The 24,645-nt window shown below is 47.8% G+C and overlaps 1 protein-coding gene across 1 annotated transcript; it reads left to right on the top strand.

Moving 5' to 3' along the window:
• The first annotated feature begins 16,500 nt into the window (after positions 1–16,500).
• NCMAP (non-compact myelin associated protein) lies at positions 16,501–20,994 on the top strand. The gene is made up of 3 exons (XM_060258356.1): positions 16,501–16,593; positions 18,282–18,366; positions 20,353–20,994. Exons 1-3 carry the CDS (start codon positions 16,509–16,511, stop codon positions 20,498–20,500), a joined length of 318 nt encoding a protein of 105 aa, XP_060114339.1. The 5' UTR covers positions 16,501–16,508; the 3' UTR covers positions 20,501–20,994.
• Positions 20,995–24,645: the final 3,651 nt, after the last annotated feature.

Raw genomic sequence — 24,645 nt, 5'->3', positions numbered from 1 at the left:
TTTCAACAGTCCGATATTTCATGCTCTGATTCTGAGGTTGAAACAACATCATACCTCAAATGCAAGGCTGCTGCAGAAAAACAACAGCCGTCCCCCTTCGCATCTAGGAAGGCTGATCTGTGCCTGATGTAATTTTCCTGCCTGGCCTCCTTGTCATGGCAGATGAGGAAATGTGCAGAGAAACATCACTGTATCTTCCCATGCAGAATTATTGTTCCCATTTTGCTGATGGAATACTGAGGCCAAGAGAGTGTCTATCTGATGATTCTGTGGCACTGATGAGATTTTAACCCAGAACAGCTGATGCTCCTGCCTACTATGCTGAACCAGAGCTGGATTCAAATCCCCATTTGAGCATAAAGCTTATTGGGCGGCCTTGAGCTGGTCATGCTTGCTCTCTCAGCTTATCTTAATATGCAGAATTGTTGTGACATTCAATTGGCAGAAGGGAGAACCATGGATGCCCTGGAGGAAGGTTGGGCTAAATATGATAGACTTGTATTTCACAAAATGATCGTATAGGTATTACATACTCTTCATACACAATAGGGGAGGGACGGTGGCTCGGTGGTAGAGCATCTGCTTGGGAAGCAGAAGGTCCCAGGTTCAATCCCTGGCATCTCCAAAAAAGGGTCCAGGCAAATAGGTGTGAAAAACCTCAGCTTGAGACCCTGGAGAGCCGCTGCCAGTCTGAGTAGACAAGACTGACTTTGATGGACCGAGGGTTTGATTCAGTATAAGGCAGCTTCATATGTAGGAGGGATGGTGGCTCAGTGGTAGAGCATCTGCTTGGGAAGCAGAAGGTCCCAGGTTCAATCCCTGGCATCTCCAACTAAAAAGGGTCCAGGCAATAGGTGTGAAAAACCTCAGCTTGAGACCCTGGAGAGCCGCTGCCAGTCTGAGTAGACAATACTGACTTTGATGGACCCAGGGTCTGATTCAGTAGAAGGCAGCTTCATATGTTCAATCTAAAGAGAACTGTAGTGTGAAAAGGTTATTCCCCCCCCCCTTACAGATGTTCAGATCTTGTGCTAGAGAGCCAGCAGTGCTTAGAGTGCTGAATGAAGATCTGTGATAATTCAGGTTCAGTTCCCCATTCTGCCATGGAGCTTTCTGGAAGACCTTGGGCCAGTCACATGGTCTCAGCCTAACCTACTTCACAGGTCAGGCTGCCAACTGTGGGTTGGGAACTATCTGAAGATTTTGGGGTGGAGCCTTGGGAGGGTGGAATTTGGGGAGGAGAGGGATCTCAGGAGAGTATAATGCTCTAGGGCCCACCCTTCGAAGCAGCTATCCCCCCACCCTGGGGAACAGTTCTTGGTCATCTGGAGCACAACTGTAATAGCGGGAGATTGCCAGGTGCCACCTGGAGACCGGTAACCCTACTCATGGGGTTGTTGTATGGCTAAAATGGAGGAAAGAGTTCCCCTTGGGGAGAAAGGCAGGGGAGAAGCCAAATAAATAAATAAAACAAAACTTTCTTGATCAAAATCAAACAGGAGTTCAGTGGGATCTTAATGACCAACCAAATGTCTTCTGTCAAAAGGTATGAGTCAGTGCTTCCTTCATCAGATGCATATGAAGTTGCCTTATACTGAATCAGACCTTTGGTCCATCAAGTCAGTATTGTCTTCTCAGACTGGCAGCAGCTCTCCAGGGTCTCAAGCTGAGGTTTTTCATGCCTATTTGCCTGGACCCTTTTTTGGAGATTCCAGGGATTGAACCTGGGACCTTCTGCTTCCCAAGCAGATGCTCTACCACTGAGCCACCGTCCCTCCCCTGCTCTCCAGGGTCTCAAGCTGAGGTTTTTCACACCTATTTGCCTGGACCCTTTTTTGGAGATGCCGGGGATTGAACCTGGGACCTTCTGCTTCCCAAGCAGATGCTCTACCACTGAGCCACCGTCCCTTAATGGCTATAAAGTTGCATTAATGTTGGCATAATGTGCATCTGAGGGAGTGAGCTCCCATCCATGGAAAGATGTGTTGGAATGAAAATTGTTACTGTTTAAGATGCCACTAGGCCCGTGTTCAATTTTGCTGCAATTGACTAATGTGACTACCTATCAGGAAGCAGACATTTCTCTATCGTTTCTCAACTGTATCCTATGCCAATCAGCAGTGCTGCCAAGGGACAGGGAAAATTGTGTGTGCATATGTAATACCCATGATTTATAAGAGTAAATCGCCTTCCACTTTTTAATTTTTTCCCCTTTTGAAAGAGTTATATTAAGGTGAATTCTTCACTGTAATCTCTCCTGTCCTCAAGAAGAACTTGTAGAAGCTGCTCTGAGCTTCAGCGAGGAAAGGATTAGTACTAAACTCTGTATTGGGACATTCCTGGAGATTTGGGGGCAAAGACTAAGGAAGCTGGGGCTTGGGAAGCAGAGGGACCTTAATGGGGTATAATGGCATAGAGTGCACTCTCTGAAGAATTGGAAGGGACCTCCAGGGTCATCTAGTCCAAACCCCTGCATAATGCAGGAAACTCACAAATACTTCCCTCTGTCTGGAGAGCAGTTGTGGTTCCAGTTTTTCAGGCCCCACCTAGAGGCCGGCAACATGATGTATGTTACTTGTATAGATTCCAGTGCAACCAGATGAAAACCAGTTTGATGTCCCCAGCTGCAGGACAGACCCCAATGTGTATCACTCCTTCCTAATCCCAGTTGGGGTGGAATTTGATTTGTACCAGGTCTTTTAACTTGGACTGTACCTTGGTGTGAATCACATGTGAAAATGGAAGGGAGGAGACTTCCAGTCCATGTCTTCTCCTGGCACCATGCTGGTAAGATGCTTCAGACAACAGCAGTAAGACAGACTCCTAACTATCTGCTCTTTGCACAAGAGGAAGCGGCACAGAAGCAAACGTTTTGCAGAGAACAGAGCCAAGATGCAGGAAAGGTGCTAGGCTTCTTGAAAGCAAGTAAGCGACTCTCTTTTTTAGGCAAGGGCATTTTGTCCTCAACATGGACCTCCCATACCTAACAGCTGTAACATAAGAGGCAGTTATAAGAGACAACCCATATGTTTTCCTTAGTGGGGCAAAGAGCATGGGTGTGTGTGTTTAAGGATGGGAAAATGACATGGGGGAGGGAGGGTTAACTTCCTTCCCCTGATCTTTCTCTGACCTGAAATGCCTTCTCAGAGCTGATGTTTTCTGCTGTGGGGTGGGGGGGAGAACATACATGTTACAGATGAGGTTTCACATGATTTGATGTTCCTCCCTAGTAAAAAGCCCCATACTCAGTGTATAGAAAACTACTATGTCAGAAAGGATTGTAGCCGGCGTTCCCTCTAAGCTGAGTGAGCGCGAGCTAGCTCACAGATTTTTAGCCTCCAGCTCACACATTTTTGTCTTAGCTCAGGAAAAAAGCCCCCAAAGCACATTAATGTATGCAGTAGCTCACAACTTTAATGCCAGTAGCTCACAATTGTAATACCAGTAGCTCACAAAGTAGAATTTTTGCTCACAACACTCTGCAGCTTAGAGGGAACACTGATTCTAGCCTAATTTCCTTTTTCTTATATTTGGGAATCTTTGTTGTTGTTGCTGTGTAGTAGCATGCGTTCATAAGAGCCCAGATGCATGTTTAATACCTGTGAAAGTACAAGGCTTTGAATGGAGGGCTGGATCAGACCAGATGTGTACTTTTTGGGAGTATGTTGAGTTCTAACACAGACTCTGTCACATTGCAAAGCCACAATTCTCAACCTCCCTAGGAGGCAATTCTCAAACCGTTATCACAGAAAAGTCACCTGTGGCTGTCTTTTGTCCTTGTTCCCCTTGTGCGGGTAGGTAGGATGGTCATCCGGCTAATATATTTACCAATCAGGTGACTCATCTTAAGAGTCTGATGAGATGGTAACTTCTAGACTATGATCATGCTGCACTCCTTGGAAGAAGAGCAAGAGAAAAACGTGATGGGCAGGAATTTGTGATGGGAGAAGGTGTAGTTTAGTGGAGAACCTGCTTTGCATGGAGATGGTCCCAAGTTCAATCCCCAGCATCTCCCATTCAAAGGACCAGTCCCAGGCATAGTAGGTGATAGGAAAGACCTCTGGCTGAAGAGCCTATCTAAGTAGACAATACTGATTTTGATGAACCCCTGGTCTGATTCAGTATAAGGCAGCTACATGTATGTTCTCCTCTCCCCAAAATGGTGTTCATCCTCTGCCAGTTATGTCCCCAGGCACAGCACTCTTTATCCTAGATAACGGAATGTCAGCCATTCACCCAAGAGCAAAGGAGTGTGCTGAAAGCAAAGAGGGTTGCGCTGTCTGCTGGTGCTGTTCCAGCCTGGCAACTTCATCCCATTGAACTGAATGGGAGCCATTGAGAACGCAGATTCCTCCTCCTGCACTCCAAAGCTCCACGTTTTCATTTTGTAATCCGCAACAACCTGCCCTGGATTCAGTGTCTGTTCCACTAAAAAGGTGGCAGCCAGAGACTGCCTGAAAGCTGTATGGTGTGCACAGGAAAATGGATTTGTGCAGTGAGCTGGACTTAATGAGTTCTGTGAGCGTGATCTTAGGTGCACTTTCAGCAGATTCAAACTAAAGTAATGCCTGTCTCCCCCCCCACTCGTGTACGCACACACATCCAGCCTGTGGCTGGTTTCCGCACACTCGGATGCTTGTTTTGGCAATAAGCTGTGGTGCTCTGATATGTGCGTTGTGTGTTAAGCTTCCCTTGGCTCTTTTCTCTTTCACCAGTCAGGAAATACTGCCCAAATTCGCAAGACTGTGGAAAGAGGGGAGTCAGCTCAGCATCTCACCAAAGAAATGGCTCTTTCTTGCTTCCCTGTGAGCACCTGGTGGACCAGACAGCTCCCGGGTGTTGGATGTAGAAAAGCCAGAAGCAGCTGCGTGCCATTTCCCCACCCCACTCCCCCGTAAAGGTGTAAGCCTGAGAGTCAGGTTCCTGTTGCAGGAAAGGCAGGCAGGTGCTGTGCAGATCAAGACAGGAAGGGAGAAAAGCCTCTTTATGTAAGGTATGAATAAAAAGAAAGGGGAGGGGGAATGTTCACTGAAACCGATCCTTTTTTGAAAATGTCTTTCAGCTCAGCCATCTGAACAGGCAAAACCATCTCCAAGGACTGGCATGGGTTTTACGCATGCTTTATGCCAGTGTGGTGCCATGGTTAAATTTCAGACTAGGATCTGGGAAACCCAGGTTCAAATGCCCGCTCTGCCATGGAGATTTGCTGGGTCACCTTGGGCCAGTTACATACACACACATCAGGCAGGCATTTTCTATGGTGAATGTTGCATGCGAGTGACCACTCCTGGAAAGCAGTCCACACATTTTTTCGGTAGAAGACTACAAGTGTGTGTATGGGATGGAATGGGGTTGGTTCTCTACTTAGGAGGCAGGCAAGCTAGATCTTAGGGACAGTCTTAGCCAATGGGCGGCAGGGACAGTCCATGGCTCCACCCATTGCTGATGGAAGGGAGGAGAAGAAAAATAGTAGGTTCCCACTGTCGCTGCTCATAATTGGCCTGTCCAGGGCTCAAGCAGCCTGCTTCTGGAGACACCTCCCCTCCACCTCACAAGGGGTAAGGGCTACCCTTGCTCGGCCCTGGCAGGAAGGATTGGGGGACAAGTGATTTTGCCCACTTGCACGAACTTACCAAAGTGTCCTGGGCTGGATCATGGTAGATCTGTTGATTCCAGGGCTGCAGGTAACCTTCAGTGCTTCTTGACTTTATATGTATATCTCAGGATAAGCCTGGTCTACTGTCTCCATCTAGTTTTCTAGGGCAGGGGTGGCCAACGGTAGCTCTCCAGATGTTTTTTGCCTACAACTCCCATCAGCCTCAGCCATTGGCCATGCTGGCTGGGGCTGATGGGAGTTGTAGGCAAAAAACATCTGGAGAGATACCGTTGGCCATCCCTCTTCTAGGGGATTCTCACCCCTGCAAAGACTGTCCTCAAAACAAAGGCAAGTAGGCTACCTCTCTCTTTCAGTATCTCTCCTTGGCCCCACTGCATTTGCTTCCTTCTAGTACTGTCATGAATAAGATTGCTGATGGCTTGTGAGGTACAGCAGGTGATCATCAATGGATCTGGTTCGGGGGGGGGGGCACTAAACTAGGAGAGCCAGTTTAGTGTAGTGGTTAAGTGTGCGGACTCTTATCTGGGAGAACCGGGTTTGATTCCGCACTCCTCCACTTGCACCTGCTAGCATGGCCTTGGGTCAGCCATAGCTCTGGCAGGGGTTGTCCTTGAAAGGGCAGCTGCTGTGAGAGCCCTCTCCAGCCCCACCCACCTCACAGGGTGTCTGTTGTGGGGGAGGAAGGTAAAGGAGATTGTGAGCCGCTCTGAGACTCTTCGGAGTGGAGGGCGGGATATAAATCCAATATCTTCATCTACCTCACAGGGTGTCTGTTGCGGGGGAGGAAGGTAAAGGAGATTGTGAGCCGCTCTGAGACTCTTCGGAGTGGAGGGTGGGATATAAATCCAATATCTTCATCCACCTCACAGGGTGTCTCTCCGTTGTGGGGGAGGAAGGTAAAGGAGACTGTGAGCCGCTCTGAGACTCTTCGGAGTGAAGGGCAGGATATAAATCCAGTATCTTCATCTACCTCACAGGGTGTCTGTTGTGGGGGAGGAAGGGAAAGGAGATTGTGAGCCGCTCTGAGACTCTTCGGAGTGGAGGGCGGGCTATAAATCCAATATCATCATCATCTTCTTCTTCACTTTGTATTGCCTTTAGGTTCAGCTGGTGGATCTCAGAACCCTACCAAGCAAACAAATAAAACTGGAAGCCTACCCACCCTTGCTCTCAGTCGTTGCAGGTGGAGAGGCAAGAATAAGCTGTATCCCAGTGCCTGTAATGTTACCCTTATACACCCTTATTGTATAAGAGAAACTGTTTGGGAGGGCAGAAGTGGAGAAATGGTGGAAAGGAGTGCTTGATGGTTCTCCCCTCCCAATCTTGGCTTCCCCAGGTGACTTTTCTTGTTTTAAAAATAAAAGCGACTAGAGCAGGGGTTCCTACCCTTTTTGAGCCTGTGGCTCAATTCTGATTCTGGAATTCTGATGCATGTGGTAGGTACAGGGGGGGAAATGGCTGCCACAACAGGCAGAGCCAACCAATCACAAAATGGCTGGGGCAGGAAGTGGGGACCAACCACAAAATATCAGGGAATGACGTTTGCATAACTTTAATAGAAACTCTTCAACATTTCAGGCAGAAGCTCTGCTTTAATAATAATAATTTTTTATTTAAAGGATGCTTTTTAAAATGAACATATTGTTTAAAAATACTTTCTTGCATAGGCACAACTTACCATCAGTCATTCAGTGAAGATCCTTGTGCCATGGTGGCGGTTGCTGTGAAAGCAATTTTAACAAATCAGCACAGCCAATCAAATCTCCAATGGTCAATTAGAAACCATGCTGGTCAAAAGCCCATCTGACCCCATTCATATGGCTTGCCATCCTCCAGGTGCAGCCTAGAGATCGCCTGGTATTCCAAGTAATCCCCAGATGACAGAGATCAGTTCTCCCTGGAAAAAATGGCTGCTTTGGAGGGTGTGCTCTATGGCATTATATACCAGTGAGGTCTTTCCCTTCTCCAAATGCCACATTCCCCAAATACCACCCCCAAAATCTCCAGGAATTTCCAAACCCAGAGTTGGAAATCTAGTAGAGTTGCCAGTCTCCAGGTGGGGCCTGGAGATCTCCCACTTTTACAACTGATCTCCAGCTGACAGAGATCAGCTCCCCTGGAGAAAATGGCTGCTTTGAAGGGTGGACTATATGGCATTGCTGAGGCTCCTCCATGCTGAGGCTCCTCCCCTCCCCAAACCCCTACTCTCCTGGCTCCACCCCCAAAGTTTCCAGGTATTTTCTGACACAGACCTGACAACCCTACAATTTACTTATGCACTTTCTGGGCATGGAAAACTGTCAGCAGGCATCATGGTGCTGTGTTGAGGACCCCTGAATAGAGCATTTCTTAAATGCAGTTTAAGAGCGCTACTGGATGAGAACCAAAATCCCTCCTGGTTTTTCTTCCTGTTTTCCACCCATGGTCAGCTTCTAAGGAGTCCACAAGCAGGATTATGAAGGCAACAGCACTTTCCTGCCCCCTCCATACCCTGAAGTATGCTGCCTTTGAATATGGAGGCTTATGTTGTCAGGTCCCAAGGCACACATGCTTTGAAATAATATTTGCCCACCCTTTGGGGGCTGATGGCTCCTTCCCATCCTTTGGAAAGGAGGACACGCTCCCCTTGACTGGGCTCCTTGTGTTGATTTTCTCATGAAGTGGGAACGAGATGTTCAGCAGCGGCCTCATTAGGACCACAAATGGGTGATGGCACAGAGATGACAGAACTTGCTTTAAGAAGGAATGGGTATTTAAAAACAAGACATTGTGCTGACAGGTTGAATCCAGCGAACCACAAACCTGCTACAAAAATAATGAATGGTAGGTAGGGTGGGAGGAGCAGGAAGGGAGAGCTCTGGCGATTCAGTTCTTTCCTTTCTTTCACGGGAGCAGGAGCGAAAAGGATCCCTGACCACAGCAGTTGATCATATTACAAAAGTAACTTAACTTTGGCTACACAAAGAAGCCATTGACTTGGGGGAGAATAACCTAGTATGGATTCTGAAGCCAAATTATTTTCTTCTTCTTTTTGGCCAAGACCACTTTGGCACAAAACAGCCTTGTAATTCAGAATACAGAAAACTTGGGGGCAAAAGCCAGAGAGAAGCCAGCATTCCTGTGGTCAGCCAGCCGCTGTCTGAATCTCCCATGTTAGGGTTTTATTTCAAACTCCAATCACAGAGCTTCTCTGACAGGTTCAGATTCAAAGTGATTGGCCCCTCAGAACTTAGACAAGCAGAGTATTCCCCCTCCTCCCTCCAGAAAAAAATCCAGGTGCCTGATGTTTTTGCTCTTGGCCTCTGACAAATTGCTCTCTCAGCTCACTAGCCAGGAGAAGGGGGTTTGCCCCGACCCCAGGTAGCTGCAAGTCTGCCCAGCAAGGCGTTCAGTCAGGGGGCATGGGGCCCAAGGGCATTTAGCCCCTTGGAATGGTCCATTTTACTGGTGGAAGGAGTGCCAAGCTCCTCTCTAATGTAGCAAGGGGATCTTGCGGCTTTCCCAAACTGCAGACATTTCCTAGAATTCTGTTGTGTCTGGCGTCCGTCCTGGAAGGTACAGCACAGCGCACCTGTGGGCGGTGCCTGGAAGGGACAAACGCAGCCCGCCTATGACGATCAGTGGCGGGAAGTTTAACTGGCCAGGATTGGACCTGACCAGGAAGAAGGTTGTTCCAGGAAATGTATATAACAGGGGACCCAGCTCCGCCATGTTGTCCTTGTGATGTACTTGCTAATAAAGCATGTTGCTATCTGAACGTCTCCGACCTCAGTACATTACAATGGCGATGAAGGTGGGATAACGGTGAGCAGTGAGCAGCCTTCCAGCTCTAGTGCTTCTGCAGCCGAGGTCATGGCTACTGCTCCCGGACAAACCCTACCAGCATTTGACATCACCTGGCCCGACTTCTGGGAACCGTGGGTGGACCAGATCAACTACTACATAGAGCTGCACAAAATGGAGGCGGCGGCCGAGAAAAAGGCGCTTCTCCTGAGTTTGTGCGGGGTGGAGATCATCCAGCTGATGAAGCGACTCATCGCGCCAACCACCCTCGCAAGGGCCACCTACGACCAGCTGGTCAAGGTGATGACGAACCACATGGCGCCCCAGCCGTCCCGTCTCACACGCAGGCACGCGTTCTACACGAGACAACAGAGACACGCTGAGTCTGCCGATGAGTATCTTGCAGAGCTCCGTGCATTAGCCCTGCGATGCAGTTTCACAGGGGATCTGGAAGAGATCCTGCTAGACCACTTTGCGGTTGGCGTCCGGGAGGAGAAAATGTGTCGAAAGTTGCTAGCATACGAAGACAAAGACATCAACCTCGCGAAAGTGCTTCGACAGGCAACTGCCTTCGAACAGACGCACACCAGCCCTTCAGCGAACCAGGCCGCCACTGCCTCGATCTCGGACGGCTCCAACTAGGAAGGGGCACATCAGCTTTGCCACCAGCTGTGCAGCAGGCTGAAAACACCAACCCAACCACAGGCAGCGGAGAAGCCAAGCAACAAGTGCGCCAGCTGTGGGGACCCATACGAGCACCGAGACTGCCCCTACCGCAGTGCGAATTGCAGAAGCTGCGGAAAAGTGAGCTACATCGTCCGAGCTTGCAGGGCCAGAACCAACAGGAGGCCCCAGTCCGCACACCATTACTCAACAGACGCACACACGACAGCCTCAGACAGCATCTAGGTAATGAACTTGCCCTTGGACACCCCCGACAAGGTCAAAGTGCAGGTCTTGATCGAAGGGGGTCCCTGCCTGATGGAATTGGACATGGGATCCTCCATCTCCATAATTTCAGAGGAGACCCTAAGTAAATCCTGCCCCCACAACCAGCCGGCCCTCTGGCCCGCGGAGTTCATATTGCAGGACTTTCAAAAGAATCCGGTGCAGATCATGGGGTGGGCCAGAGTTCGGGTGGAGTTCAAAAATTTTAAAGGGGTCCTGGATATACTTGTGTTGAAGCGCCGGCTCACCACCCTATTGGGATTGGCTTAGTTTAAGTCCCTGGGCATCAAAATTGTTGGGGCGGACCACATGCAGGCCCACCATTTTGACCAAGTGTGCCGGGAGTTCCCAGAAGTATTTGATGGGGCTCTGGGAACCTACAAGGGGCCACCTATCACGCTGCAGCTGGACCCCACGATTAAGCCCTTAAGGCTGAAGGCTCAAGGGGTTCCATTTGTGCTTAAGCCAAAAATTGAGGCCAAACTGGACCGCCTTGTGGCCCAGGGGGTGCTAGAGCCCATCTCCCACATCACTTGGGAAACCCCCATAGTTACCCCAGTCAAGCCAAACAGGGACGTGCACATCTGTGCAGACTACAATTCATGATTAATAAAGCACTACAGGACCACCCATACCCTGTCCCAGTGGTCAGCCATGTCCTCGCCTCCCTGGCTTGCTGTAAGATTTTCAGAAAGTTGGATTTGGCCCAAGCATACCAACAACTTCTGGTGGATGAGCAAACGGCTGAGGCTCAGACCATCGTTATGCACTGGGGTGCTTTCAAAGTGCGGAGGCTACAATTTGGGGTCAATGTGGCTCCGGGAATTTTCCAAAGCTTAATGGACTCTCTCCTTAAAGTGATTCCCGGAGTACAACCCTTTTTCAATGATGTTTTGATAGCGGCACCTGACACCGGCGAGTTCTGCTGCCACCTTCGAGAAGTGCTCTGCCGTTTCCAGAATGTGGGTCTCAAGGTGAAGTGGGAGAAGTGCTCGCTTGGGGTGCCAAGTGTGGAGTTCCTGGGGTTTGCAGTGGATGCCATGGGAATTCACCCAACGGCCGACAAGACCAGGGCAATAGTCCAGGCCCCGGCCCCCATTTACAAGGTGGAGCTTCAAAGTTTTTGGGGGCTCCTGAACTTTTACCACTCATTCTTGCCCCACAAAGCAGCCCTGGCCGAACCCCTACACAGACTCCTAGATAAGGGCGCCCCATGGGTCTGGCGGGGAAAGCAGTCCGTAGCCTTCCAGGCGGTCAAGAACAACTTGGTTTCCAATTCCATTTTGACGAGTCCCTCCCTGTGATTTTGGCCTGTGATGCTTCCCCTTACGGAGTGGGCGCCGTCCTGGGCCACCAACTCTCAGACAGGAGAGAGGTCCCCATGGCCTATTACTCTTGGACTTTGAACCAGGCTGAGCGCAACTATGCCCAAATAGACAAGGAGGCGTTGGCAATCGTGGCAGGCGTATACAAATTCAACAGCTACCGGTATGGTAGGCACTTCATGATGGCCACAGACCACAAACCATTGCTCAGCCTACTTGCCCCAGACTGCCAGATGCTGCAGATCCTGTTGCAGCAGGTTCTGCGGTGGAACGAGTTCCTCAACTCCTACACCTACAAGCTAGTCTACCGCCCTGGCAAGGCAATGGGCCACGCAGATGCCCTCAGCCACCTTCTGCTGCCGGAGATGGACCCCGATCCGGCCCCGGCTCACCATGTGATGCTTCTGGAGTCTTTACCGGAGAGGCCCTTCCACGCCGCTGAGGTAGCCAGGTCCACGGGTAGAGACCGCATCCTTACACGCGTTTCGGACTGGGTGGGAAGGGATTGACCCACAGGCAAATTGGACCCTGAATTCAGGCCTTTTGTTTCTTGCCGGGAGGAACTCTCCTTACACAAAGGGTGTATTCTGTGGGGCAGCAGAGTGGTGGGTCCCTCCCCCACTCCGGATGCAAGTGGTCGAAGCCTTGCACGAGATGCATGGATCTATGTATGGTGGCAGGGGATGGATGAAGAGATAGAGGGGTGGGTTAGGAGGTGCCCGCCCTGCTAAGAGTCCCGGCCAACTCTGCCCGGAGCCCCCGTTCACCACTGGGAATCCAATCGGGTGCTGTGGTCCTGGCTACACTTAGATTTGCCAGGGGTAAATATTCTTTATCTTGGTGGATGCTTACACAAAGTGGCTGGAGGTCATCCCAGTTGCTTCCACCTCCACCGCGGCCACAGTCAGAGCCTTACGGAGGGTTTTTTGCACCCATGGGATCCCTGACACTGTAGTGACGGACAATGGCACCACTTTTACCTTCTGGGAGTTCCAGGAATTCCTAAATAGGTACCTCATCTGCCACATATGGTCTGCTCCCTTTCACCCTGCAACTAATGGCCAAGTGGAGCACATGATTCGCACAACCAAGGAGGCCCTGGGTCGCATAGTTCAAGGGGATTGGGACCACCGACTGTCTGCATTCCTATTTGGGAACAGGATCAACCCTTATCCAGCTATGGGTGTAAGCCCCATCAAGTTACTCATGGGCAGGAGGTTAACCACCCGGCTCGATAGGCTACACCCCGACCGGGCCCCAGACCTCTGCAGCTCCCCCGAGACCAGGAAGGCCACTAGGGGGTTCTTTCCGGGGGATCCGGTCTATGCCAAGAACTTTGCAAGCAGGCCGGAGTGGATACCAGGTCAGGTGCTGCGGCTCACCGGGTCCCGCTCATACGAGGTCTCATCAGAAGAGGGGCAGCTCCTCCGCAGACATATAGACCAACTTCGCCACTGCGCCCTGCCGGAGGAACTGGCAGGGCCGCGGGGAACGGGGAGAGCAAGGGACTGCCGCGCCGGGCTCGCTGGGTTCGCTGGCGGAAGAGCCTTACAGGGACAGGGCAGGGGAGATATCTCCACAGGCTCGAGACAACGCTCTGCCGACCGTGCCCCAAAGCGAGGAACCAGCAGTTACAGAACCCCAGGCAGCAGCTCCAGCTCCCCAGATTGAACCTTGGCAGTTGCATAGAGAGTGGCGCCTGCCCGCTTATTTGAAAGACTATGTATCTTGAACTGGGGGGGAGGAGTGTTGTGTCTGGCGTTCGTCCCGGAAGGTACAGCACAGCACGCCTGTGGGCAGTGCCAGGAAGGAATGAACACAGCTCGCCTATGACGATCAGTGGCGGGAAGTTTAACTGGCCAGGATTGGACCTGACCAGAAAGAAGGTTGTTCCGGGAAATGTATATAACAGGGGACCCGGATCCGCCATATTGTCTTTGTGATGTACTCGCTAATAAAGCATGTTGCCATCTGAACATCTCTAACCTCAGTACATTACAAATTCAACGGCTGGGGACAGACTGAAAATGGATCACTGACTCTGGAGACCACTGAATGATCCTCCTTTTCAAGAGCTGAAGGTAGGTTTTGCTCTGGTTAGGCATCCAAACTGGAGCAGGGTTTTATTTTGTTTGTTTGTTTGGAGGGGGGGGGCGGGATATCCATATCATAATGTTGTTTCCTAATCCTCCTCTGCCCAGGTCTTCCTCTTTTTTGCTGCCATCTCTTCCAAAGCTAGGAATTTTTTTTAAAAAAAAAAAGATTGTAGCCTTTGTAAGCCACATGAAGATAGGAAGGGGTGTACTTTTCCAGATTGTGTCCTCACCACAGATATTTCTTTGATTAAGCCCTGCAATGGCTGTTTGCTCCCTGCTCCACTGGAGGGCTTTTTCAGCCTTAAAAAGAAAAATTCAGCCAATGCTAGGCCACTACAATGTAATGGAAATCTGTTGCCAAGTCTCTAGCCCACATTCTTCAATGAACAGCATAACTTGCAGTGAGGTGTGGAGCATATGTGCACAAGCACATAGGTTGGTGACGATGCTGGCCAGAGGTGATACAACCTGTTTTTGCCTGTACTATCAGCACTCAGCTTGCAGAAGGTTGAAATGGGGGAGCTGAAGCAGACTGTTCTCAAAGCAGGGTGTGAAGAATCTGTTCTCTAGTCACCCTTTGCTCACCCCTCCCTCCCTTTTCAGATTTTGCTAGGGTAACTTATGAGGTCCGACTCAGGAAATATCTGGGGACTTTGGGGTTGGAGCCAGGAGCAAGGATGTGACAAGCAAATGAGGGGATCCTCTGCCTCTAACTGTGGATTAAGCACAAAGCACAGTAAGAGCAAGCCGTGGAGATAATACAGGCAAGGAAACCCGAAGGCTCACGACTGTAAATTACTGGCAAACAACAACTGTACAAAATTACAACTATAATCTTCAGAGTATAAAGATACAACATTCAAAATGTGCAAATAACAAACATAAACAATGTGTTTTTTTTCTTTCTTTCTTCACTTTGACCCAACAAGCTCCCGCTGTAATCGGGAGATGACAGAACAGCAGTTCAAATCATATGAAACTCCACTGCAGCCATTTTAGTGATTTAAAAGCAAAACCAGTGCTCTTCTTCAATGGTTGTCAGTGGAGACAAATGCTGTACCCCAAATATCTAAGCTAATCACAAGGCCACAGGCTGGAACCAGCCGTTTCACTCGTAGCTTCATCAGATATTCAAACTGGGGTTGTGTAAATCTTCATATGTTCACACTCATTCTTAAACCTCTCAAGTCAAAGGTTGCTGGCCCCTCCCAGGTCTAACTGTGGATTGGCAACCCTAGATTTTGCTATTAAGACTTCCTGCAGATGTGAAAATGAGGAGAAACGTTTCCAGGTTCTGTCTTGAGACTGGTCAGTTTCATAGGCCCATAGGGGCCTATATTTCTCTATGAAACTGCTCCCAAGCTCAGCTGAACAACTCTTCCACCCAAAGCATAGTCACTTGTTTCTAAGTCCATTGAAATCAGTTTAGAAGGGTGTAACTGCTTTGGATGGCACTGTTAAGCTGTTACAGCCAAACAAAATCAGAGTCCAGTTTCATTTTAGCTCCGCCTCCTCTTCGGGGCACCCTTGACTGCAAATTGTACACTTTTCCTCAGCCTGCTCAAGAATTTTTCCCTATTGTTGCTACCATGACCTTCTGGAGACAGTCTGAAGGGCCCCATCTCTTTCAGCTTTAAAGAGGACAGGCAAGACTGGCCTCCTCCCCCCCTTTTTTTTTTTGCTGAGGGTTTTCAAACAGAAGTTTCAAAAAGGGCTGTATTTTTGGCACCAAGCAATTTGTTATGTGCTACATCTGATAACGTGGCTCATGGTTTTGATGCAGTGTTATTGGGTTGGATTCCACAGAATAATTCTGCTAACAGAAGACTTTTCCTCTAGTGGAAGGGAGAAGACAGATTTCACTGGAAGAGGGCACCTCTGCTAGTATAGCAGATCCATAGCATCCAGTCTATGGGTTTGAAACTGCCCAGAGCTTTATGAAAAGGGAAGGTTAAAAAAAATCAAATTAAATATAATTTCTTACCTGCTACATCTTTATCCTACCTTTCCTCCAAAGAGTTTGGGCATTTCTTTCCGTAAGTGTCTTGTTTTGGCGCTCATCTTGATCTTTCTCTGATGTATGTGTGTGACCCAGCCATGTTCCATAATGACTGAAGTCTCTTTAAGTGTCCAAATGCACATCGGCCAGTCTTCAAGAATGGGGAGATGACAACAGCAGATCCTTCACACGCCACAGTAAAGCTATTGCAGCAACACTAGCCTTCGTCTACCAAAGCTGCGATTATACAGTCATCCTGCAAAGGCTGGAACTTGCTGACAACACACTTTGAAAATTATCTTCATGAATTCAAAAGAGTTCTGTGTAACTGGAAAGTTTGCACAATCCTCCATCAAAAGGCAATGGCCCCACATATGATCTTGCTGTATCTTGTTTTCCTGTAGAAAGTTTGGGTCTTGCCAGAAGTGCAAACTGAAAGGCAAAAACCAAAGAGATCTTGGTCCTTGGCTCTTACCCCATCTTGTGCTTTGGGCAAGCTGGCCCATCAGTTTCATGACCTGTCCAAAATACAGTTAGTTTGTTTTTGTTATTTAAATTGCACTTTTCCCCTTATTGTATTTTGCACTGTTGTATGCTACCCTGAATCCCTTCAGTGGGAAAAGCAGGAAATATTCTAAGCAAGCAGGCCCCCCCCCCCCCCCCCCGCTTCCATTGTCCTTTTGGGTTGTCCTAAACTAGTTGTTGTTGTTGTTTTTTTGCTCTATTCAGCTAGGATCAAGATGACAACGCCAACCCCGACGGCTGAAAACTGCCTTTCCTTGACAAACGGGACCACAAAGTCTCAAGAACATATTCTTTATCAAAGTAAGAGAAACCCAGGGCTGCCGTTTGGGGGGGCGGGTGTTGACATTCTGAGTGTTTCAGCTAGATACCCCAAAAATAGGCAAACAGTTCTATTTCACTATTGAGGGACTTGACAGTGGACTTGAAAGAACCTCTGTCCACATGAGCCTGCCCGAGATGGGCTTCTGGCGCCCTGTTCTGTGTGCCAGATATACCTAAATTAAAGTTGGAGGGTATACAAGATAAGGCCTTCTCAGCTGTGGTTCCCCAACTGTAAAATACTCTGCCTCGGGAGTCTAATCACCTGCCTTCTGGAAAACTAAGATTTTTAAATTCAGAAACTTCCTAATGTTTTCTGTTCTTGATGGCTTGATGTCCTAATCCACTTGTCTCTAAAGTGGTGCTTATGGGAACACCGTACTTGAGAATGTCTTTCCTCATGCCTGCTTGCTTCTTTCCCAAAGCCAAAAGCAAGTCCTGTCTTTCCCCCATCCCCAGGAGCAGGAAATGCTTCAGAAGCAGCTATGGAATATTACCTATAGGGAGTACACATTTGGAACCAACTGCCTCCCTCATAGGAGGGTACTTGCTTTAGAACCTAATATTTTGTGCCTGGCCCTGCCCTTGGTGCCCATTTTGCGATGGTGCCCTGTGTGTGGGTGTGTAAAGTGCCATGAAGTTGACCTGTTGAAACCTCATAGGGTTTTCAAGGGAAAAGACATTCAGAGGTGGTTTGCCATTGCCTGCCCCCATGTAGCAACCCTGAATTGCCTCAGCAGCCTGCCATCCACGTTTTAACCAGGGCCAAATATGCTTAGTTGCTGAGATCTGATGAGAACAGGCAAGCCTAGGCCACCCAAGTCAGGGCAGTGGGGCCCTCTACCTGTCTTCAACATTCTTAAAGTACCCATAGGTTTAAACAAGGTTGGAGATCCCTGCTATAATTCTGTGTTGTTGGGTTCTTGTGCTCTTTGTTGCTATAGTCTGCCTTGAATATTATTTATAAACAGAACGGCATGGCGGTTATAAAGTTTATGAAATAAATTAAGATTCCATGTTCTGTTTATCAAGCAATGGGGGTTGGCTGTATTCCTTCACTGCTGTGCTTACGAGGTGGAGCCAGCCATCACAAGCTCTGTTTGGCAACAGAGGGACTGTGTCTTCAGGGATAACATACAGAGAACTGAAGGGGCAAGCGGCATTTCACTGCTTTTCAAAAGGTGGGAAAGGATGGATCAAAGATGTAAATGCCTGGAAAACGTAAGGGTGGGCCAGCTTGAGAAGCGATGGCAGGTTTGACTTCGGGATATCATTCTTTTTTTTAGCAACAGTGTCCAGAGGGGAAGATTTAGAAGGAAGGGGACTTGTTTATCTTCCAGGCACAAGAGTCCTTGGCAGAGATCAAAGAGCCAAAGCAGGTGTAGGACTTGCATTTCCCGAGCTGCAGCCCCTTAAGTCACAGGGAAAGCTGCTTTTGAAATCGGCAGGGGGCATATTTCAAAAGTTGTCTACGGGGCAAAAATATGGAAGGGGTAATTGTTTTAAGAAACATTTTAAACATCTGGCTGGGATGCCCAGGGTTTTAGGTATGCCTTGAGTAACTCATTGATCCCTGGCCCTAACGAGCAGCTTATTAACCTGTGGAAAGATTGAATTGCGGCAGCTTGTAAATCCTCATTTTTCTGGTGTTCCTTCCTCCCTTGTATTAGGTTCGGGAGCAATTGTGGCGGCCATTGTTGTCGGCGTGATAGTGATATTCACAGTGGTTCTGCTCCTGTTGAAAATGTACAATAGGTAAGTCCAGTGAGTGGTTTTGCCTTCAGGCTCTAGTTTTGCTGAACAAACAGCAGATTGTGTATGGTGCTGGTGGGTGTTCCCACATGTTTTGCTGAAAAATAATTTTAGCATGGGATGGCTTACTTGTGCCAACACTGCTCTGCATTTTTTTTTTTCTTTTTTTCAAGTTCCTCCCACAGAGTTCTATTTTCTGGGACAAAAATATGCACAAAGGGAGTCAATGACTAGGAAGTAGGGTGGAGCTCCAGAGCTCATAGTCCAAGCACACGATCTTGGTATGTATTGTAGGCCCATTGTTATGTTCTCTCAGTGGGAGTATGGCTGCTTCCCACACCAGTTTAGTAACTCTGTATGGGCAAGCTAATACAATGACTTCCCCATTCCCTGGCAGAGGCAACACTGGTGTGAGAAGTAATCATTTCATTCATTCCTCCTCTGTGATCATACCATTCAGATGCTACTGGGAGTGGTTTGAAAACAAAACCCTCTTGCTGAATTATACCAAGTGGGTTTAGGGCTAAAAACGGAGGCCTCCTGCCAGCATGGCTGCATCAGATACATCACTACTTCATTTCCTGGGAAAGCTGAGGGTAGCTCATGGAATTTCTGGATCATGTTTGGGTTTTCCCTGGAAGTGATGTTGAAATGCAGCCAGTGTTGCACCTCCAACAGTCCTACTGGTTACCAGGCTTGGCCTGGTAATCTTGGTAGGTTATTGAGTGTCCTGAAATGGCACAGTTCAGTAAGGGAGGGTATCTTGTTGTGCTGCTGGAGACCAGAGGATCCAGCAAGTCTCTTCCTCAACCAGGATCACAATGTGGGGCAAGGGAAATCAATGTGAATGTCTCACTCACCATTCAAGAACATAAGAGAAGCCATGTTAGATCAAGCCAATGGCCCATCCAGTCCAACACTCTGTGTCACATAAGAACATAAGAGAAGCCATGTTGGATCAGGCCACTGGCCCCTCCAGTCCAACACTCTGTGTCACACAGTGGCCAAATATATATATATATATATATATATATATATATATATATATATATATATATATACACACACACACACACACACACACACACACACAAAAATTATATATGTATATACACATATATACACACACACTGTGGCTAATAGCCACTGATGGACCTCTGCTCCATTATGCATTCATTCTTAAGAACATAAGAGAAGCCCTGTTGGATCAGGCCAATGGCCCATCCAGTCCAACACTCTGTGTCACATAAGAACATAAGAGAAGCCATGATGGAACAGGCCAATGGCCCATCCAGTCCAACACTCTGTGTCACATAAGAACATAAGAGAAGCCATGTTGGATCAGGCCAATGGCCCCTCCAGTCCAACACTCTGTGTCACATAAGAACATAAGAGAAGCCATGTTGGATCAGGCCAATGGCCCATCCAGTCCAACACTCTGTGTCACACATAAGAACATAAGAGAAGCCACGTTGGATCAGGCCAATGGCCCATCCAGTCCCACACTCTGTGTCACACAGTGGCCAAAATATATATATATATATACAAAAAATTTTATATATGTATATACACATATATACACACACACTGTGGCTAATAGCCACTGATGGACCTCTGCTCCATATTTTTATCCAATCCCCTCTTGAAGCTGGCTATGCTTGTAGCTGCCACCACCTCCTGTGGCAGTGAATTCCACATCTTAAGCACCCTTTGGATGAAGAAGTACTTCCTTTTATCCGTTCTAACCTGTCTGCTCAGCAATTTCATCGAATGCCCACGAGTTCTTGTATTGTGAGAAAGGGAGAAAAGTACTTCTTTCTCTACTTTCTCCATCCCATGCATTATCTTGTAAACCTCTGTCATGTCACCCTGCAGGCGACGTTTCTCCAAGCTAAAGAGCCCCAAGCGTTTCAACCTTTCTTCATAGGGAAAGTGTTCCAACCCTGATGAGTCTTGCTGTAAAGTAATATTTGCTGTGCTCTTTTGTAGACGCATGAGGACGCAGCGTGAGCTGGAACCTAAGAATACAAAAGCCTCAATCCCTTCCACGTCAGGACAGAACAGTAATAGCACAGGACGCCCTACAACAGTGACATTTGTCCCTGTGGACATCCACATGCAGAACAGAAGACTGTGAGGCACTATGCTGCTGAGAATAACAAACTAGAGGGACATTTGGGCCTACAGGCTCTAGAAAGACCTGAAATCATCAGTGCAGGCGAAGTGTCATCAGTGGCTGATTTTCTGTGGCTAGTTCGTTATGCTTCTTTGACTTTCTTTTAAAGAGGAGCGACTGAGCAACTCAGAACTGATGAGAGAACACCAGGGTGTGGCACCCAGTCACAAAAATGGTGTTTTCCTGTCTGCAGCTGCTGTTACGAAGGGGCAACTAACACAGTTACCCTGGTGTTGGATAACAGTTGCCAACTCTAACTCAGAAAATACTGGGGACTTTGGGGGTGGGGCCAAGAGACTCTCCCATTCCCTAAAATAAATAAACAAAAATACAGGAGTGCCATTCCCCTGAATAGTCTTCATTTCCTCATTCCCCAGCAGCTGGCTGCACTTCCACACTCACTCTCTCTTTCTCTCTCTCACACAGAGCAGCTAAAATAAACAGTTTGGAAGCACACACTTTGTGGTCTCACTGAGGCAATTTACTCACCATGGGAGTTGTTGAATGTTGTATACTCAACCAAGTTCTTCAGACTAACACAGGAAAACCGGAAGTTCTGTTTTACTGTGCAAACGAATTCTGAAGAGACTGTAAAACAAACGGAAAAACTGGGCTGCTTCCCTTTCTTGCAACAGCCACATTTCTGCAGGCTCGCCCCACCCCCATTCAGCCTGGCTCTGGAGATTTAAAGGCACACACACCTTTCAAAAAAGCAAGCTGTTCCCAGGTGTCTTCTAAACCTTCCAGGATGGAAAGACACATAGTGGCTGTTGGGGTGAGGCTTCTCCCTAGCCAGCTGACTGGGGGCAGGAAGGAGCCTGCTAAACTGGAGGATCCCCTGCTGGAACCTGGGAATTGGCAAACCTATGTTGGATACTATACTGTTACATAGGGTTTTTTCCCCCCTATGTTTGCTTTGGTTCGGTTCATACAGTCCCTCAAAATGATGGATGAGAGTTGTTGCCTGCTGATTGGGAACTCAGACGAGAGAAAGAAGCAGGGGGTCCCATCTGCCAGTATTTGCAACAGTTCATTGCTGGCCATTTTTATTGTAAATACCTAAAGGACCTAGGAAAATGGAACATGAATTGCAACTGGTGGTACAAAAATACACATCCCAATAGATAATCAATTTGAACACAGAACATTAAAACATAAAGAGACCCCAAATGATTTTGTTACATTCCTCAGGTGTAGGTAATCATTGCATGAATACTCAGTGCTGTGGGAAGTATTTTTGTACCACCAGTTGAAATGTGGGATATAAATGTCAAGTATTTTTTCTTAGGGAGGGAGGTCCGTTGGAGTTTTATTGTATTTCGTATGCTTTTTTAAAAAACAACAACCCAGAATCATTAATTTTCTTAAACAAGAAAAAGGAAAAAAGTATAAATATTAAAATAAAGAAATACATATTCTTACTGTCCTTGGTTGTTATCTTCCGGGGTTTCCTATTGGTGTTCTGAGGACCTGCTCCCCTTACTTTTCCTAGATACTTTGTTATCCCATGCCCTCAGAAAAGCCAATGTCTGGGAGGAATGTGGGTAGGGCCTAGTCCGCCATTGTGCTGATGTCACTTCCGGTTAAAACTGGAAGTGACATGGGCATTCTAGCATTTCACAGAATCTCTCTAGTTTTGCCATAGGATTTTTGTAATATGTCATGAGGATCCCTATGTTACTTTCTGGTTTAAACAGAAGTGACATAGGTGCACCAACATGATACCTGCATGCATTCCTCCCCCCTCCCCCTTTTCTCCTGCAGGTACCCCAAGCAATGAAAGCAGATAAGCTCCAAAGGCATGTGAACATGGCAACCTTGTTAAGTAAGCCTGAGGAGTGCCTATCCACAATCTTGAGTTCTGTCATGGAAGAGAGGCAGGATGATAACCCATCTCTACAAGTAGCCCCTACTTTTGCCAGCTCAGGACAGCTCCAAGAGGAAATGAGGAGCTCTCATGTTCAGTGGCTTGCCCATGGCTTCCTGAAAGAACTATTGGCGGTGCATGTGCAGAGTGTAAAACAGAGATCTGTGCAAGAGTAAACTCTGGGAAGAAGGTGAGCCACACACCAGCACCTAGTATAAAAGTAGTGTATTTACAGACTATATACAAAACAACTAGTGCAGTGAATATCATTAAACTGAGTGACAAAGTGCTACGCCAGAATCCAACTCTCGAGTGAGAGAAATACAGTCTGGCACTGTAGTGCTTATATATACAGTGCAGCCAATCATGGCAGTCCATACAGTTGCTGACTTCAGCAGGTACTTTCCCCTGGTTACAGTCCAGCCAGAACCGGCTTGCTGACAAGGTTGATCTGACCTGACCTGTCAGATAGATCCACCTGCTGCTTCTTGCTCCTGTCATGCTGTGGAAGGAGGACTCAATACACCGACAAGAACAGCACATGGAAACAATTGCTCCCGTGCCTCCCTTTAATGAGAGGTGAGGTGATGATCCTAGTACCTGTCCCCCAATTTGACAGCCAATTAAGACATTAAGTGGAGTCCAAGTGTTGTGGTGCCTCCTGACCTCACCTGATGTGTCAAGGTGGGCTGAATCCTTGTCCCTGACAGACTTGTCTTGTGTATACAGGTATATATATTTTTGTATAGGAAGTCCTAGAGTCGTAAGGATATCTAATCAAATTCTCTGCTTAATGTGGGAAATCCACAGCAGTAGTTTTCCTGACGGATGGCTGCCCAGGACTCTGAAGATCTCCAGCAAGGGAAAGGCCTTAACTGTTCTAGGTTACTGGTTCCATTGTTAAATTTCTCCTAATGGTCAACCCAAAGGAAAGTTGCTGTCTTTAGACCAGCATAAATGGCCAACCCAAATCTTGTATCCTAAGGTCATTTTCACATTATTCGCCCTGGGTGTGATGTTGTTGAATAGCATTCCCCCACCCCTGCCTCCCCACAGCATTATGCATTCATTCTTAAGAACATAAGAGAAGCCATGTTGGATCAGGCCAACGGCCCATCCAGTCCAACACTCTGTGTCACACAGTGGCCAAAAAATTTATATATACGCACACACTGTGGCTAATAGCCACTGATGGACCTGTGCTCCATATTTTTATCTAAACCCCTCTTGAAGGTGGCTATACTTGTGGCCGCCACCACCTCCTGTGGCAGTGAATTCCACATGTTAATCACCCTTTGGGTGAAGAAGTACTTCCTCTTATCCGTTTTAACCTGTCTGCTCAGCAATTTCATCGAATGCCCACGAGTTCTTGTATTGTGAGAAAGGGAGAAAAGTACTTCTTTCTCTACTTTCTCCATCCCATGCATTATCTTGTAAACCTCTATCATGTCACCCCGCAGTCGACGTTTCTCCAAGCTAAAGAGCCCCAAGCGTTTCAACCTTTCTTCATAGGGAAAGTGCTCCAGCCCTTGAATCATTCTAGTTGCCCTTCTCTGGACTTTCTCCAAGGTTCTTCCTCCAGGTCCCCCCCTAGTGTTTCCAGAACACGCTTTACTCTGAAGCTTTGAGAAAGATCACAGAAAAGTCTGAGATGGTGGCTGTGCTTTCGGAAAAGTTTGATGGTCCTGCCCCTGTGGCAGCTGTTTTGTCCAACCAACTTTTCTTGCTTGCAGAGGATCAATAATGTAGGCAAAGAGGGGCTTATTTTTTTTTTAATTTCAAGCCCAGAATCATAAAAATTGCAAGCACGAAATAGTCTGTGATGATGGGGGATAGAACTGTCAACTTTTGGAAGGCACAAAGTTAGTAAAGGACCCTCAAACATGAGTAAAACCCAGGTTCCGCCCACCCATAAGTAGATCTAGTAAGTTCACAGGGTGGAGCTCAGTGGTGTCAAGGGCTTCAGTTTGAGATAAAAGATTGGAATTAAATGGCAGAACAGCCAAAAGATGCTAATCCACCTATGGTGCAAAGCCTCCTCCAGCTGAGGTAGGGTTGCCAAGTCCAATTTAAGAAATATCTGGGGACTTTGGGGGTGGAGCCAGGAGACTTTGAGGGTGGAGCCAGGAGACATTAGGGGTGGAGCCAAGATCAAGGCTGTGACAAGCATCATTGAACTCCAAGGGAATTCTGGCCATCACATTTAAAGGGACGGCACACCTTTTCAATGCCTTCCTTC

The sequence above is a fragment of the Heteronotia binoei genome, chromosome 17, assembly GCF_032191835.1.
Source record: "Heteronotia binoei isolate CCM8104 ecotype False Entrance Well chromosome 17, APGP_CSIRO_Hbin_v1, whole genome shotgun sequence".
Lineage (NCBI taxonomy): Eukaryota > Metazoa > Chordata > Lepidosauria > Squamata > Gekkonidae > Heteronotia > Heteronotia binoei.
The sequence above is the reverse complement of the archived record's forward strand: the minus strand, read 5'-3'. Positions and strand labels throughout refer to the sequence as shown.